At 39.1% G+C, this 12724-nt stretch overlaps 1 protein-coding gene across 4 annotated transcripts in view; it reads right to left on the bottom strand.

Annotated features, from left to right (window-relative positions):
- The window catches only part of PAPPA (pappalysin 1), a 312202-nt gene that overhangs the window by 46489 nt on the left and 252989 nt on the right, over positions 1–12724 (bottom strand). For all 4 annotated transcript variants that reach the window (XR_008847679.1, XM_056538788.1, XM_056538789.1 and 1 more), the window contains exon 14: positions 11577–11751. Coding sequence is in view for 3 of the 4 variants with exons in the window: in XM_056538788.1 (XP_056394763.1) it covers positions 11577–11751 (175 nt within the window). In the remaining variant the exon portion in view is untranslated. The remainder of the gene's footprint in view (positions 1–11576; positions 11752–12724) is intronic.

Genomic DNA, 12724 nt, shown 5'->3' with positions numbered 1-12724 from the left:
GCGAATGAAATCCCAATGAAGCTTATGGGGCTTTGTATTTCTCTTCTAGTCCTGCCAATTTCTGCCCTAAATTCCACGCCAATTAAGTGCCAATTCCAATTCATTTCTACCTCATTTCAGCATGAAGCAGAAGAACGTTTTCAAAGCAGAAATTCAGCAAGAAAATTTCACATAGCATAGATATGTTAGCATGGATTGTTATTTTTTCTTCCTTGTTAAGATGTAATGCCAGCATGCTTAGATCCAAAGAGTTCCCTAAGGTCTTTAGAAAGATGGCTCCAGATGCCTATAAGTCTGAAATAGATTTATAAATATAGCCAAACGATTGGAAATAATTTCGCTATCCAATAAACCATCTACAACTGAACAAACAACTGAAGATCCGTCCAGGCCAAGCTGTCCCGACAAGCTCAACTTAAAAGCAGAACACAAGATGCTGAAAGAAGTCTCTAAAAACCTCAGGATTTTATCACACGACCAACAGGTTGTTCTCCTAACAACAGATGTCAAAGTTTAAGGCTACCATTAACAAGAAACTGCTCCGATTAGATCTACAGTACATAAAATAATATACCAGGAGGAAACCTTTGCTGTTTAAAAGGTTTGCTGGCCACAAACACCAAGGAAAACCTCAGGAACATATTATTTATTTAGCCACAGTATCCGAAGACATGTTTGGTAAACAACAACAGTGAATAGACAGGATTCCTCGAGAAGACCTGATACCAACTATGAATCATGGTGGTGGTAATGTTATGGTCTAGCTTGGTTCGCTCACAATTATACCAGAAGGTGCTTGAGGATAATGTTAGCTGAAAGGGGATCTTGCAATATGACAATGAGCCTAAAAAATACAGTTTATACACAAAATAAATAAAAAATCTTGAAGCCCAGGACTTAGTGTGATAGGCAGTGCTGTGCTATGTACAAGCAGTGTTTGTGAAGGTCTTTGGACAAAAATGTTACATTATTTGATTCTCGAAAATTAAAGCTATCTGCTAAATTGCATGATTACATAAGAGTGCGGAGGACCTCATTGCCTGTTATTGGATTGTGAACACCCGCATTGGGCAAAATAAGTACATAGAACTGACTAACCAGTGTATCCACAAAGGTGTGGCTGGGAAAAAAACAAAAAAAACATGGAGGGATGTGGGGAAGGCAGTTCTTTAGTAGTCAAGTCAAAGTTTGTGGGGGAATATGAATATGAATTGACGATGCACAGAAGAAAAAGTGGAACAAAACTGTTCATGAGTCTGGGGGAAAATTCGGAGATATCGGAGCCTGGTAGACTGTTGGAGGGTGTTTCTTTCCAAAAAAAAATAATAAAATCTGTGAAAAGTGATAAAATAATTTTATTTTTATGTGTCCTTATTTTTACACAATACTGCAATATGCATATATATTATCATTTTGTTTTTCTGATGTTAAAGATGGTCATAGATGACCAGATGTCTCACCAATATCAACTGTTACTGAGACAATGTTCCATGACCTTCAACCTATAGTTTGTTTGCTCCGCTGAATGTTTAGTTTAGTGTTAAGAAGGTAAAACAGTAGTTTAAATGACATGGAAATTCTTGTGATCATCGGCATGGATCAGCAATTGTTGGCATGATCATCACACTAGGCAAGTCTAGTTTTTAGCTTACTATGTTTTGTTATTAAAAAATATATAATGAAGTTTGTCACCAAAATGTCTTATCTTGTCTTTATTTTTTTCTGTCCCCTTGTATTATTTAATTCTGCCTATTTTGCTGGCACAACCTTTTGTCTCATCATTTTTTCCCTCTGTTGTAAACATTTTGAAAAACTGTTTAATAAAATAAACAATTATATAACAAACAAACAAACAAATAAACAAAAAAAAAAAAAATATATATATATATATATACATATATAATGCCACCCTAATGCTAAGGTTGCATAAGAGTTAAGTTAACCAACCCTATTATCCGTATACATATTGTTAATCCTCTGCTAAGGATTAATAGACAAATTTAAGTGTTCTCTAGGGTTTCTCTTAATGCGTAGACACTAATGTTCTAACATGCTACATGTCTCATTGGTGTAATGGCTATGTGTATTGACCTTTGTTGTTAATGTTAAAATCAAGTAAATATTTTAAGTTAAATGGCTACTTCAGTGGAAAACATATATTTTTTAAATCAACTGATTCCAGAAAGTTAAACATATTTGTAAATTACTTCTATTTAAAAACCTTACTCCTTCCAGTACTTATCAGTTGCTGTGTGCTCCACAGGAAGTTATTTTCTTTCTGGATTTCTTTTCTGTCTGACCACAGTGCTCTCTGCTGACATCTCTGTCCATGTCAGGAACTGTCCAGAACAGGATAGGTTTGCTATGGGGATTTTCTCCTGCTCCGGACAGTTCCTCACATGGACAGAGGTGTCAACAGAGAGCATTGTGGTCAAACAGAAAAGAAATCCAAAAAGAAAAGAGCTACCTGTGGAGCACACAGTACTGGAAGGATAAACATTTTTAAAAATAAATAATTTACAAATCTGTTCTGTTTAACTTTCTGGCACCAGTTGATTTAAAACATTTTTTTCCACCGGAGTACCCCTTTAACATATCAGACTGTGTGTATTAACATTAAACATCACAAAAGAAGACAGGACATTGAATAGGAAGGAAGGAAAGGAAACCCTGGGGCCAGTAGACAATGTTTTTATAGGCTGGCATCATGGTTGGGATGAGGGGTAAGTGGTTAAAAAAAGGCATCATTGAGGAATTTATGGATTTAACAAGAAAAATAATGCTCATAATTTCATTGTACAGCCAGCAGAGTATAATGCTGTCTGGTAAAACTTACAGTGCTAATAAAATGAACAATTGTACATTCAATAGCTATCACCATAAATCTCTGGAACCAAGAGTGGAGGTATGAATTCTGAAGATCCTTCCTTGAGCACCCAGGAAGCTTGTCCTGCCCCAGGCAAAGTTTGTTCTCCTATAGAGGTTATCACTACACTTCTGCCTCATGAGGTGAATCAATAAAGAATAGGTTTTTTGTTCGAATTTGGTGGCTTGCCAAAATGTACAGTGAAAGCCGCATTTACTAGGAATATTGATTTTGTACAGTAGTTACTCTGATTCAGAAGGAAAAAGTGGAAGGTAAAAATGAGATGCAAAAGATTCCAGATTACACAATTGTAGATAATTTTGTACTGTACACCCTCATATTTAAGTACGATATTTTCAGCACAGCCTTTCAGATTACTCCAAGTATCCTATTTTCTGTTTTATCTATTTGGGACCTGTTCTATTCAATATATTTATTTATGACCTTGTAGAGGGGTTGAATAGTTAAGTATAAATCTTTGCAGATGATACTAAACTCTGCAATGCGGTAAACACTATAGAGGACAGTGCACTGTTACAAATGGATCTGGATAGGTTGGAGGTTTGGGCTGAGAAGTGGCAGATGAGGTTCAACACTGATAAATGTAAGGTAATGCACATGGGGAATAAAAATCCGGGCTCGGATTATGTATTAAATGGGAGAACACTCGGGACGACTGACATGGAAAAGGACTTAGGGGTCTTAGTTAATAGTAAATTTAGCTGTAGTGACCGGTGTTGAGCAGCTGCTGCCAAGGCAAATAAAATCATGGGGAGCGTCAATAGGGGCATATATGTCGACGACAAGGAAATAATTCTACCACGATACAAATCAGTAGTCAGACCACACATGGAATACTGTGTACAGTACTGGGCACCAGTGTACAAGAAAGATGTAGGGGAGCTGAAGAGGGTTTTAAATACGGGCAACCAGGGTAATACGGGGAATGGGAGGACTACAGTACCCAAAAAGATGATCAGAATTGGGGTTATTTAGTTTAGAAAAAAGAAGGATTAGGGGCGACCTAATAGCTATGTATAAATATATTAGGGGGCAGTACAGAGATCTCTCACATGATCTATTTATACCCAGGACTGTATCTATAACAAGGTGGCATTCTCTACGTTTAGAGGAAAGAAGGTTTCTACACCAGCACAGACGGGGGATTCTAGATCTATAGGACAGAAGGTTGATCCAGGGATTTATTCTGATGCCATATTTGGAGTCGGGAATACATTTTTACCTTGAGTATGAGGGTTTTTTGCATTCCTCAACTCAGTGGGGACTCATTAGGGTTATAGGTTGAACTTGATGGACTCTGGTCTTTTTTCCACATTATGAACTATGTTACTATGTATTATATGTTTATTAACATATAATACAATCGATTCATCTGTTAGTAAAGGTGTATATGCTTCACTGTCCTAGATTGGTCCCATGATATCTAGTGCTCAAGCGGTAAAACTCCTAGTCTTCTGTCCAATTCTGTACATTTTCTTTTAGAATAGGAATGTCTTTTTGAAATAAAACTCACATTTCTTTTACTTAACCTGAATTAATATTCAAAAGTCCATAAGTAAAAAGTTGTGTTCACCTATTTTCCTTTTTTTCATTATTTTTGGTGTACGTACCAAATAATGATGTTCCATGCGTCCTATTGGCATTCCTTTTTTCACTGTATAAGAAAGCATAGTCTGCTGAGCTTTTCTATACAGAACCATACAATGAAAAAACTATTTGCCTGAATCCAAAACTGTCTGATTTGCCCATAACAACCAATCACAGCTCAGCTTTCATTTGAGCAGAGTCCATTAGGATAAGAAAGTTGAGCTATGGTTAATATGGTTTTGTCAAAATAAAGACAGTTCTGGTTTCAGGCAGTTTTTTTTTTTTTACTTTTTATATTAGAAGTCAATGGATGATAGATGCCTCTGTAAACCAAAAGTTACTTTTGGTTGCTGTATTTTCCAGTTTCTGGGATTAGTTTATATAGGAGTTCTTGTGATAAGATAAGTCATATAAGAAATGTACTTTCTTCTAGATCTATTAAGCAAAAAAACTAAACAAAAATGGCTGGGCATCCATTGTAAGGCTACGTTCACACACACAGGGTGTGCTGCATATTTTTGTTGCATTTTTGTGCAGATGATTTTGATACCCATTAAAGGATAGGGGATAAGATGCCTGATCGCAGGAGTCCCGCCACTGGGGACCCCCGTGATCTTGCATGCGGCACCCCGTTTGTAATCAGTCCCCGGAGCGTGTTCGCATCACACGGGGGTGGGGGCGTGACGTCACACGCCGCCCGCCCTGTAGTCACCGGTAATCAGTCCCGGAGTGAACACGCTCCGGGGACTGATTACAAACGGGGTGCCGCGTGCAAGATCATGGGGGTCCCCAGCAGTGGGACTCCCGCGATCAGGCATCTTATCCCCTATCCTTTGGATAGGGGATAAGATTTCTATGCACCGAAGAACCCCTTTAACTTTAATGAGTAGTAAAATCAGCTGTCAAAAATATGCAGCAAAAATATGCAGCAGATCCTGTGTGTGTGAACATACCTTAAAGGTACCCATACACGAACAGTTTCTGCCAGCCAAATGGTTAACCCCACACACATAAAATTTTAGCTCAGCAGAGTAAACACATTTGATGGTCAGCTGGTTCCACAAACAATGGCCGGTTCAAATGACTTTTCACTCATGTGTTTGGGGAGTTTGAGACTATTTTTAACTAATGTGTAAACCTCACAACCGACAATGGAAGAAGAGGAAGCAACAGAACATAGCCATTATATTGACAAATGAATGTTGTTGACCCAACTGTACATACATCAATTTACCCTTCAAAAGATGCCGAAAATCATCCCATTCCTGTTTTACACTATAACCCAATGTTCCAAGAAGTCTATCTACTTCCTGTCTCTCAAAAACTTAAGTATTAGAGAGTTGACATCCAGCTGACCAATTCTTATCTGCCTCAACAACTACCATTAAAATCGGTGGGTTTAGCCAACAGTTATGTGTATGGCAAGACTTATGTTTGGACCCTCAAAGGCAAGAGAAAGTAAACCATGGCCAGGGTTTATCCTTACTCTATTTTTACTTAATATAATAGTGGGTGACATGTCTATGGAGCTTTCCCTGTTATTACTTCCATGGCTTTAGATTTCCAAAGATAATAAAACTAAACTAAGAAACTTTCACATACGTACAGTGTTTACTCATGTAATGACTTTGAACTCCCCACATTTATTCATGATATGCAAAGCTTTTACGTTTCAGCCCAGACACAGATAAACACACATTAAATGAAATGTAATTTAAATGTATTTCAGCCTTAACCAACATTCCACACCAGGAAGAGCATTTCCACACTAACCATTTTAAAAATACAGACATACCAGGCATAGGGTGAAAGGGACAGTTGCCGCTTATTACAAACTGTGTCACCCACAACATTTCCAAACAATAGCAGTCAAAAGTCACATTGTGTTTAAAGGCAATTATGGCTGAACAAGAAGAATTTCACCAATCCAAACAGCATTCTTTGAATGCTCTGCATAAGTATGAGTCACCTAATCCTCAGAAGGAAGGAGGAGGATTACAGACGATGTACAGAGGAAGAGTATTTACAACGTTCTTAAAGGAAGAGTTTTCGAACTTTAACTTGATTCTTCAGCTGATACTATCTAGTATCTACAACAATGCCAGCATGTTAATACAGTGAAAACACTACTAATAGAGTCCTGTGCTAAAGTGGTGGTCCTATCTGGGGATCCATGTCTCCAATACCCAATAAGGGCCCTCAATGATCGCTTATGAATCGGTACCTAAAGTTCCTTGTGTTCAGCTGGAAGAAGTTGCGTACAGTCAAATATTTCTCCACAAGCAGCCATTACAGGGGAAATGGGAAGTTAACACAACCCTCTATGAAATTCACAGTTGCTTTTTTCACTTCAAAAAAGGGCATTTAATGGGGATCCTCAATTCCTATAGAGGTGGGCCCTTGCAGGGAATTCCTCAATATGATGTTGTTATGCCCAATTAGGGGATATAGACACGGTTTGTCAAATGGGATACCTCCTTTGAATTGATCTTATTAAAAAACTTAAAGAGGGGATTTTACTGGATAAAAATAAAATAGGGAGCAGAGTAGGTTGAAAAACAAAATAAAGCATTACTCACTCCACCATTTCCCCACCACAGCTGTTCCAATGGTGCCTGGGTCCTCGCTGATCTAGACATCCCCATCTCTGTGGTCAGTGATAAGCTGAGCGGGCATCTTCTGTGTGCTGAGCTGGGCTCCAGTAAGTGGAGATTAGTGGATATCTGAACACCATTGGAAAAGCAGCGGCTGGGGATCGGTAAGGTACTGCTTTCTAAACATAATTTTTTTTTTTTAAACCCTGACTGCCCACTTATGTTTAAATTTCATCCTACCAGACAATCCCTTTAAACACATTCCTTTTACATACATGTGTGACAAAATAGGAGAAAAAATGAGAAAACATCAAACCCTTCTTAAAAAAAAAACAATCCCTTCTATGAATAGTCTATTGCAATACAAGTATTTTATTAAATAGCCAATACTGATTGAAGAAAAAAGATGATCGGAGCACTAAGTGCTCCGATCATCTTATTTCTTCTATCAGTATTGGTTATGCATGAGGCTGAGATTTACATTGTGTAGGACGCTGTCTGCATACATACAGTCATGGCCGTAAATGTTGGCACCCCTGAAATTTTTCTGGAAAATTAAGTATTTCTCACAGAAAAGGATTGCAGTAACACATATTTTGCTATACACATGTTTATTCCCTTTGTGTGTATTGGAACTAAACCAAAAAAAGGAGAAACAAAGCTAATTGGACATAATGTCGCACCAAACTTCAAAAATGGGCTGGACAAAATTATTGGCACTCTTCTAAAATTGTGAATAAATAAGATTGTTTCAAGCATGTGATGCCCCTTTAAACTCAAGCAACAGGTGTGGGCAATATAAAAATCACACCTGAAAGCAGATAAAAAGGAGAGAAGTTCACTTAGTCTTTGAATTGTGTGTCTGTGTGTGCCACACTAAGCATGGACAACTGAAAGGGGAGAAGAGAACTGTCTGAGGACTTGAGAACCAAAATTGTGAAAAAATATCAACAATCTCAAGGTTACAAGTCCATCTCCAGAGATCTAGATTTGCATTTGTCCACAGTGTGCAACATTATCAAGAAGTTTGCAAGCCATGGCACTGTAGCTAATCTCCCTGGGCATGGATGGAAGAGAAACATTTATGAAAGGTGTCAATGCAGGATAGTCCGGATGGTGGATAAGCAGCCCCAAACAAGTTCCAAAGATATTCAAGCTGGCCTGCAGGCTCAGGGAGCATCAGTGTCAGTGCAAACCATCCGTCGACTTTTAAATAAAATGAAACGCTATGGCAGGAGACCCAGGAGGAACCAAATGCTGACACTGAGACATTAAAAAGCAAGACCACATTTTGCCAAAATGAACTTGAGTAAGCCAAAATCATTCTGGGAAAATGTCTTGTGGACAGATGAGACCAAGATAGAGCTTTTTGGTAAAGCACATCATTCTACTGTTTACCGAACACGGAATGAGGCCTACAAAGAAAAGAACACAGTACCTACAGTGAAATATGGTGGCGGTCCAATGATGTTTTGGGGTTGTTTTGCTGCCTCTGGCACTGGGTGCCTTGAATGTGTGCAAGGCATCATAAAATCTGAGAATTACTAACGGATTTTGGGTTGCACTGTACAGCCCAGTGTCAGAAAGCTGGATTTGTGTCTGAGATCTTGGGTCTTCCAGCAGGACAATGACCCCAAACATACGGCAAAAAGCACCCAGAAATGGATGGCAACAAAGCACTGGAGAGTTCTGAAGTGGCCAACAATGAGTCCAGACCTAAATCCCATTGAACACCTGTGGAGAGATCTTAAAATTGCTGTTGGGAAAAGGCGCCTTCCAATAAGAGAGACCTGGAGGAGTTTACAAAGGAAGAGTGGTCCAACATTCCGACAGAGGTGTAAGAAGTTTATTGATGGTTATAGGAAGGGGTTTACAACCAAATATTAAGTTAAGGGTGCAAATAATTTTGTCCAGACCATTTTTGGAGTTTGGTGTGACATTTTGTCCAATTAGCTTTTCTCCTCCCATTTTTGGTTTATTTTCAATACACAGAAAGGAAATAAACATGTTTATAGCAAAACATGTGTTACCGCAATCCTTTTCTGTGAGACATACTTAATTTTTTTGAAAAATTTGAGGGGTGCCAACATTTACGGCCATGACTGTATTTACCTCGAGGCAATTATTTTACGACTTGCTACCGCTATCTTATGTAGCTAGTGCCAGGTATCTACTCTCTTCGGATGTGTTTATTTTACTATATAGCGCATGTTACAGGAAAACCCAGGGTAAAATATAGAAACATAATATTTTCAGACTGTGCGGATGATGACTGTCACAATTTAATTAACTCAAATTTCATTTTGCCTGTAATAACTGAGAAGGATCAATAATAATTTTTAATTTTTCCAAAGCAGAGTAAAACATTTAATTCAATCTATTTCCAAATGATATTAGGATTAATAAACATCTGTAAAATCTGTCAAATTCCTATATTGAGTTTCCTGGAAATCCTGCCGGTCTGGCAAGTACCTACAGTAAAATACTTCAAAACACAATTTAAAAGTTCATACTCATGGAGTAGGTACAAGGGCTGAAAACAGCACAGAAGTCACGGGTGGTTCTTTAAAGGGGTACACCGTTGGAAAACATTTTTTTTTATTAACTGGTGCCAGAAATTTTAACAAATTTGTAAACTACTTCTATTTAAAAATCTTCCAGTGCATATCAGCTGCTGTATACTACAGAGGAAGTTCCTTTCATTTCGAATTTCCTTTCTGCCTGACCACAGTGCTCTCTGCTGACACCTTTGTCCATTTTAGGAACTGTCCAGAGTAGGAGTAAATCCGTATAGCAAACCTCTCCTGCTCTGGATAGTTCCTGACATGGACAGAGGTGTCAGCAGAGAAGCACTTGTGGACAGACATATAGGAAATTCAAAAAGAAAATAACTTCTGTAGTATACAGCAGCTGATAAGTACTGGAAGGATTAAGATTTTTTAAAATAAGTAATTTACAAATCTGTTTAACTTCCTGGCACCAGTTGATTTAAAAGAAAATGTTTTCCAGTGGAGTACCCCTTTAAACGAGTTTAACCACAAAAGACACATACCCTTTCTACAGGAAACAAAATGGTTTTTCTGGTTGGTTGGGGTCCGACCGTCAAGCACATGAATAGGGGTCTCATGTCCACCTTGGTTGAATGACACAGCAGTTGGATATGTAGATTGCCTTCCCATTCAACTATATGGGCTGGACAAAGCTAGCTGAGCATGGTACTCACCTACCGTCACCTGGCTAATCGAGTTTAATGGAGTGGGAGTGCACATGTCTGACCAAACCAGGGGGAATAAGGGATTAGGGGTCTCATGTCCACCTTGGTTGAATGATGTGGCTGTTAGATATGCAAATTGCCTTCTTATTCAACTACATGGGCACAACAAAGCAAGCTGAGCACGGTACTCACCTATCTTCACATGGCTCATAGATTTTAATGGAGTGAGAGTGCACATGTCTGAGTCTGACCAAACCAGGAGGAACATAGGAATAGGGGTCTCATGTCCACCTTGGTTGAAAGATGTGGCAGTTGGATATGCAAATTGCCTTCCCATTCAACTACATGGGCAGGACAAAGCAAGCTGAGCACGGTACTAACCCTATTTTGACCTGGCTTATAAAGTTTAATGGAGTGGGAGTGCACATGTCTGACCAAACTAGGGGGAACACGGGACCCCCATTCTTGTGATTTGAAGGAATTGAATGTCAAGGTGACAGGAATTACAAATACATGCAAACACTATGCAGAACCATATACTGTAGTACCTATGTCACTAACTAATGAGCTCAGGATCAGTAGTTTATTGGTGACAGAAAACCTTATGTGTACACAGTATAGCTTCATGTTAATATTTTGAGTGGTTACATGTTAAGATCCGACACAAGGATATGTTTCTGAAGTGTATAAAGCTATACTATGCAGTATGTGAACATCAATACCGAGATTATCCGATCCTGTTCATCCGTCTTGGCTGAAAAACATGTTATTTTGAATTAGACCACTGGGCTATATTATAACTGTGTACAAGCAGTACATTTTAAAAAGCTATCATATGGCAATACAGTCATGACCATAGTAGTCTATGGAACCATTGTAAAGCTCTGTATGCATTCCAATTCATACAAAGTTATAAATGACATACATTCCGAGATGTCATACTAAAGAGTTATCCCTAAAGCTATGCATTGAGTAGTATGGAATTGTATACCACAATGGATATTTTCTGCATCACTAGGCTACTCTAGATGGCTAAGGGCGGACTTTGCCAAAAACTATTTGATGATCAATAATGAAATACATAAGGGATCAAGACTTAGAGATGAGGGAGCCAAATTTGTAGAACCCGGATTTGCTGCATTGTGGTGGCCATCTTGGAAAGAAAGCTGTGGAGTGCACAGAACAACTTACTCTCGAAGAACTGATCCCAAAAAGCGTTTACTCTACACTACAAACCATTAAAATAATTAAAAAAAACATAACCTATATACAAAAATATAGGTACATCACTGACCTGTGGTTTTAGGATGGCATCATTCCTGTTAGTTCTGTGAATTTTCAGCCTATAACCAGTGTGACAGGTAACCTCGCACTGCGCCCCATTGTAGTGACCATTTGTACAGTTTAATGCAGCATTTCCAACTTTTAACTCTTGACAGTCGGGATCCTCACAAGAGTAATGGACACAGCTGCCAAGAAGAGGAGGGAGAAAATTATTCCATGCACCATAAACCATCAAATGTATTGTATAGTAGGCCATGACTATATATATAAAACTCAACGTGTGTGTGTGTATGTATGTATGTATGTGTGTATGTTCCAGCATCACGTCCAAACAGCTAAAGATATTAACATGAAACTTGGCACACATGTTACTTATATGTCAACAACAAACATAGGATAGGGGATTTAACCCTTACTCACCCCCATTTGCCAGGGTCGGGGTTTATGTTTAAAGTCCCATACAAGTCAATGGGAAATATATGTTACTGCATAACTTCCAAACGGCTTAAGATATTTCGATAATACTTGGTCACATGTTACTTATTTGTCCACTTAAAATATAGGATAGTTCACTTAACCCTTGACTACCCCCATTTGTGAGGGTCGGGGTTTTTGTTTAAAGTGCAATGCAAATCAATGGGAAATCTATGTTCCCACATAACTTCCGTACGGATGGAGATATTTCAATAACTGGTACACATATTACGGGTCGGGATAGCAGGACAGGATAGGAGGACAGGATAGGAGGTCGGGATAGGAGGACGGGATAGGAGGTCCGGGATAGGAGGACCGGGATAGGAGGGTCGGGATAGGAGGTCGGGATAGGAGGTCGGGATAGGAGGTCGAGATAGGAGGACGCGATAGGAGGACGCGATAGGAGGTTGGGATAGGAGGTTGGGATAGGAGGTCGGGATAGGAGGTCGGGATAGGAGGTCGAGATAGGAGGAAGGGATAGGAGGAAAGGATAAGAGGACGGGATAGGAGGACGGGATAGGAGGTCGGGATAGGAGGACGGGATAGGGGGTCAAGATAGGAGGACGGGATAGGAGGTCGAGATATGAGGACGGTATAGGAGGTCGTGATAGGTCGAGATAGAAGGTCGAGATAGGAGGACGGGATAGGAGGTCGTGATAGGAGGACTGGATAGGAGGACGGGAT

This window comes from Hyla sarda, chromosome 9 (assembly GCF_029499605.1).
Source record: "Hyla sarda isolate aHylSar1 chromosome 9, aHylSar1.hap1, whole genome shotgun sequence".
In the NCBI taxonomy this organism is placed as follows: domain Eukaryota; kingdom Metazoa; phylum Chordata; class Amphibia; order Anura; family Hylidae; genus Hyla; species Hyla sarda.
The sequence above is the reverse complement of the archived record's forward strand: the minus strand, read 5'-3'. Positions and strand labels throughout refer to the sequence as shown.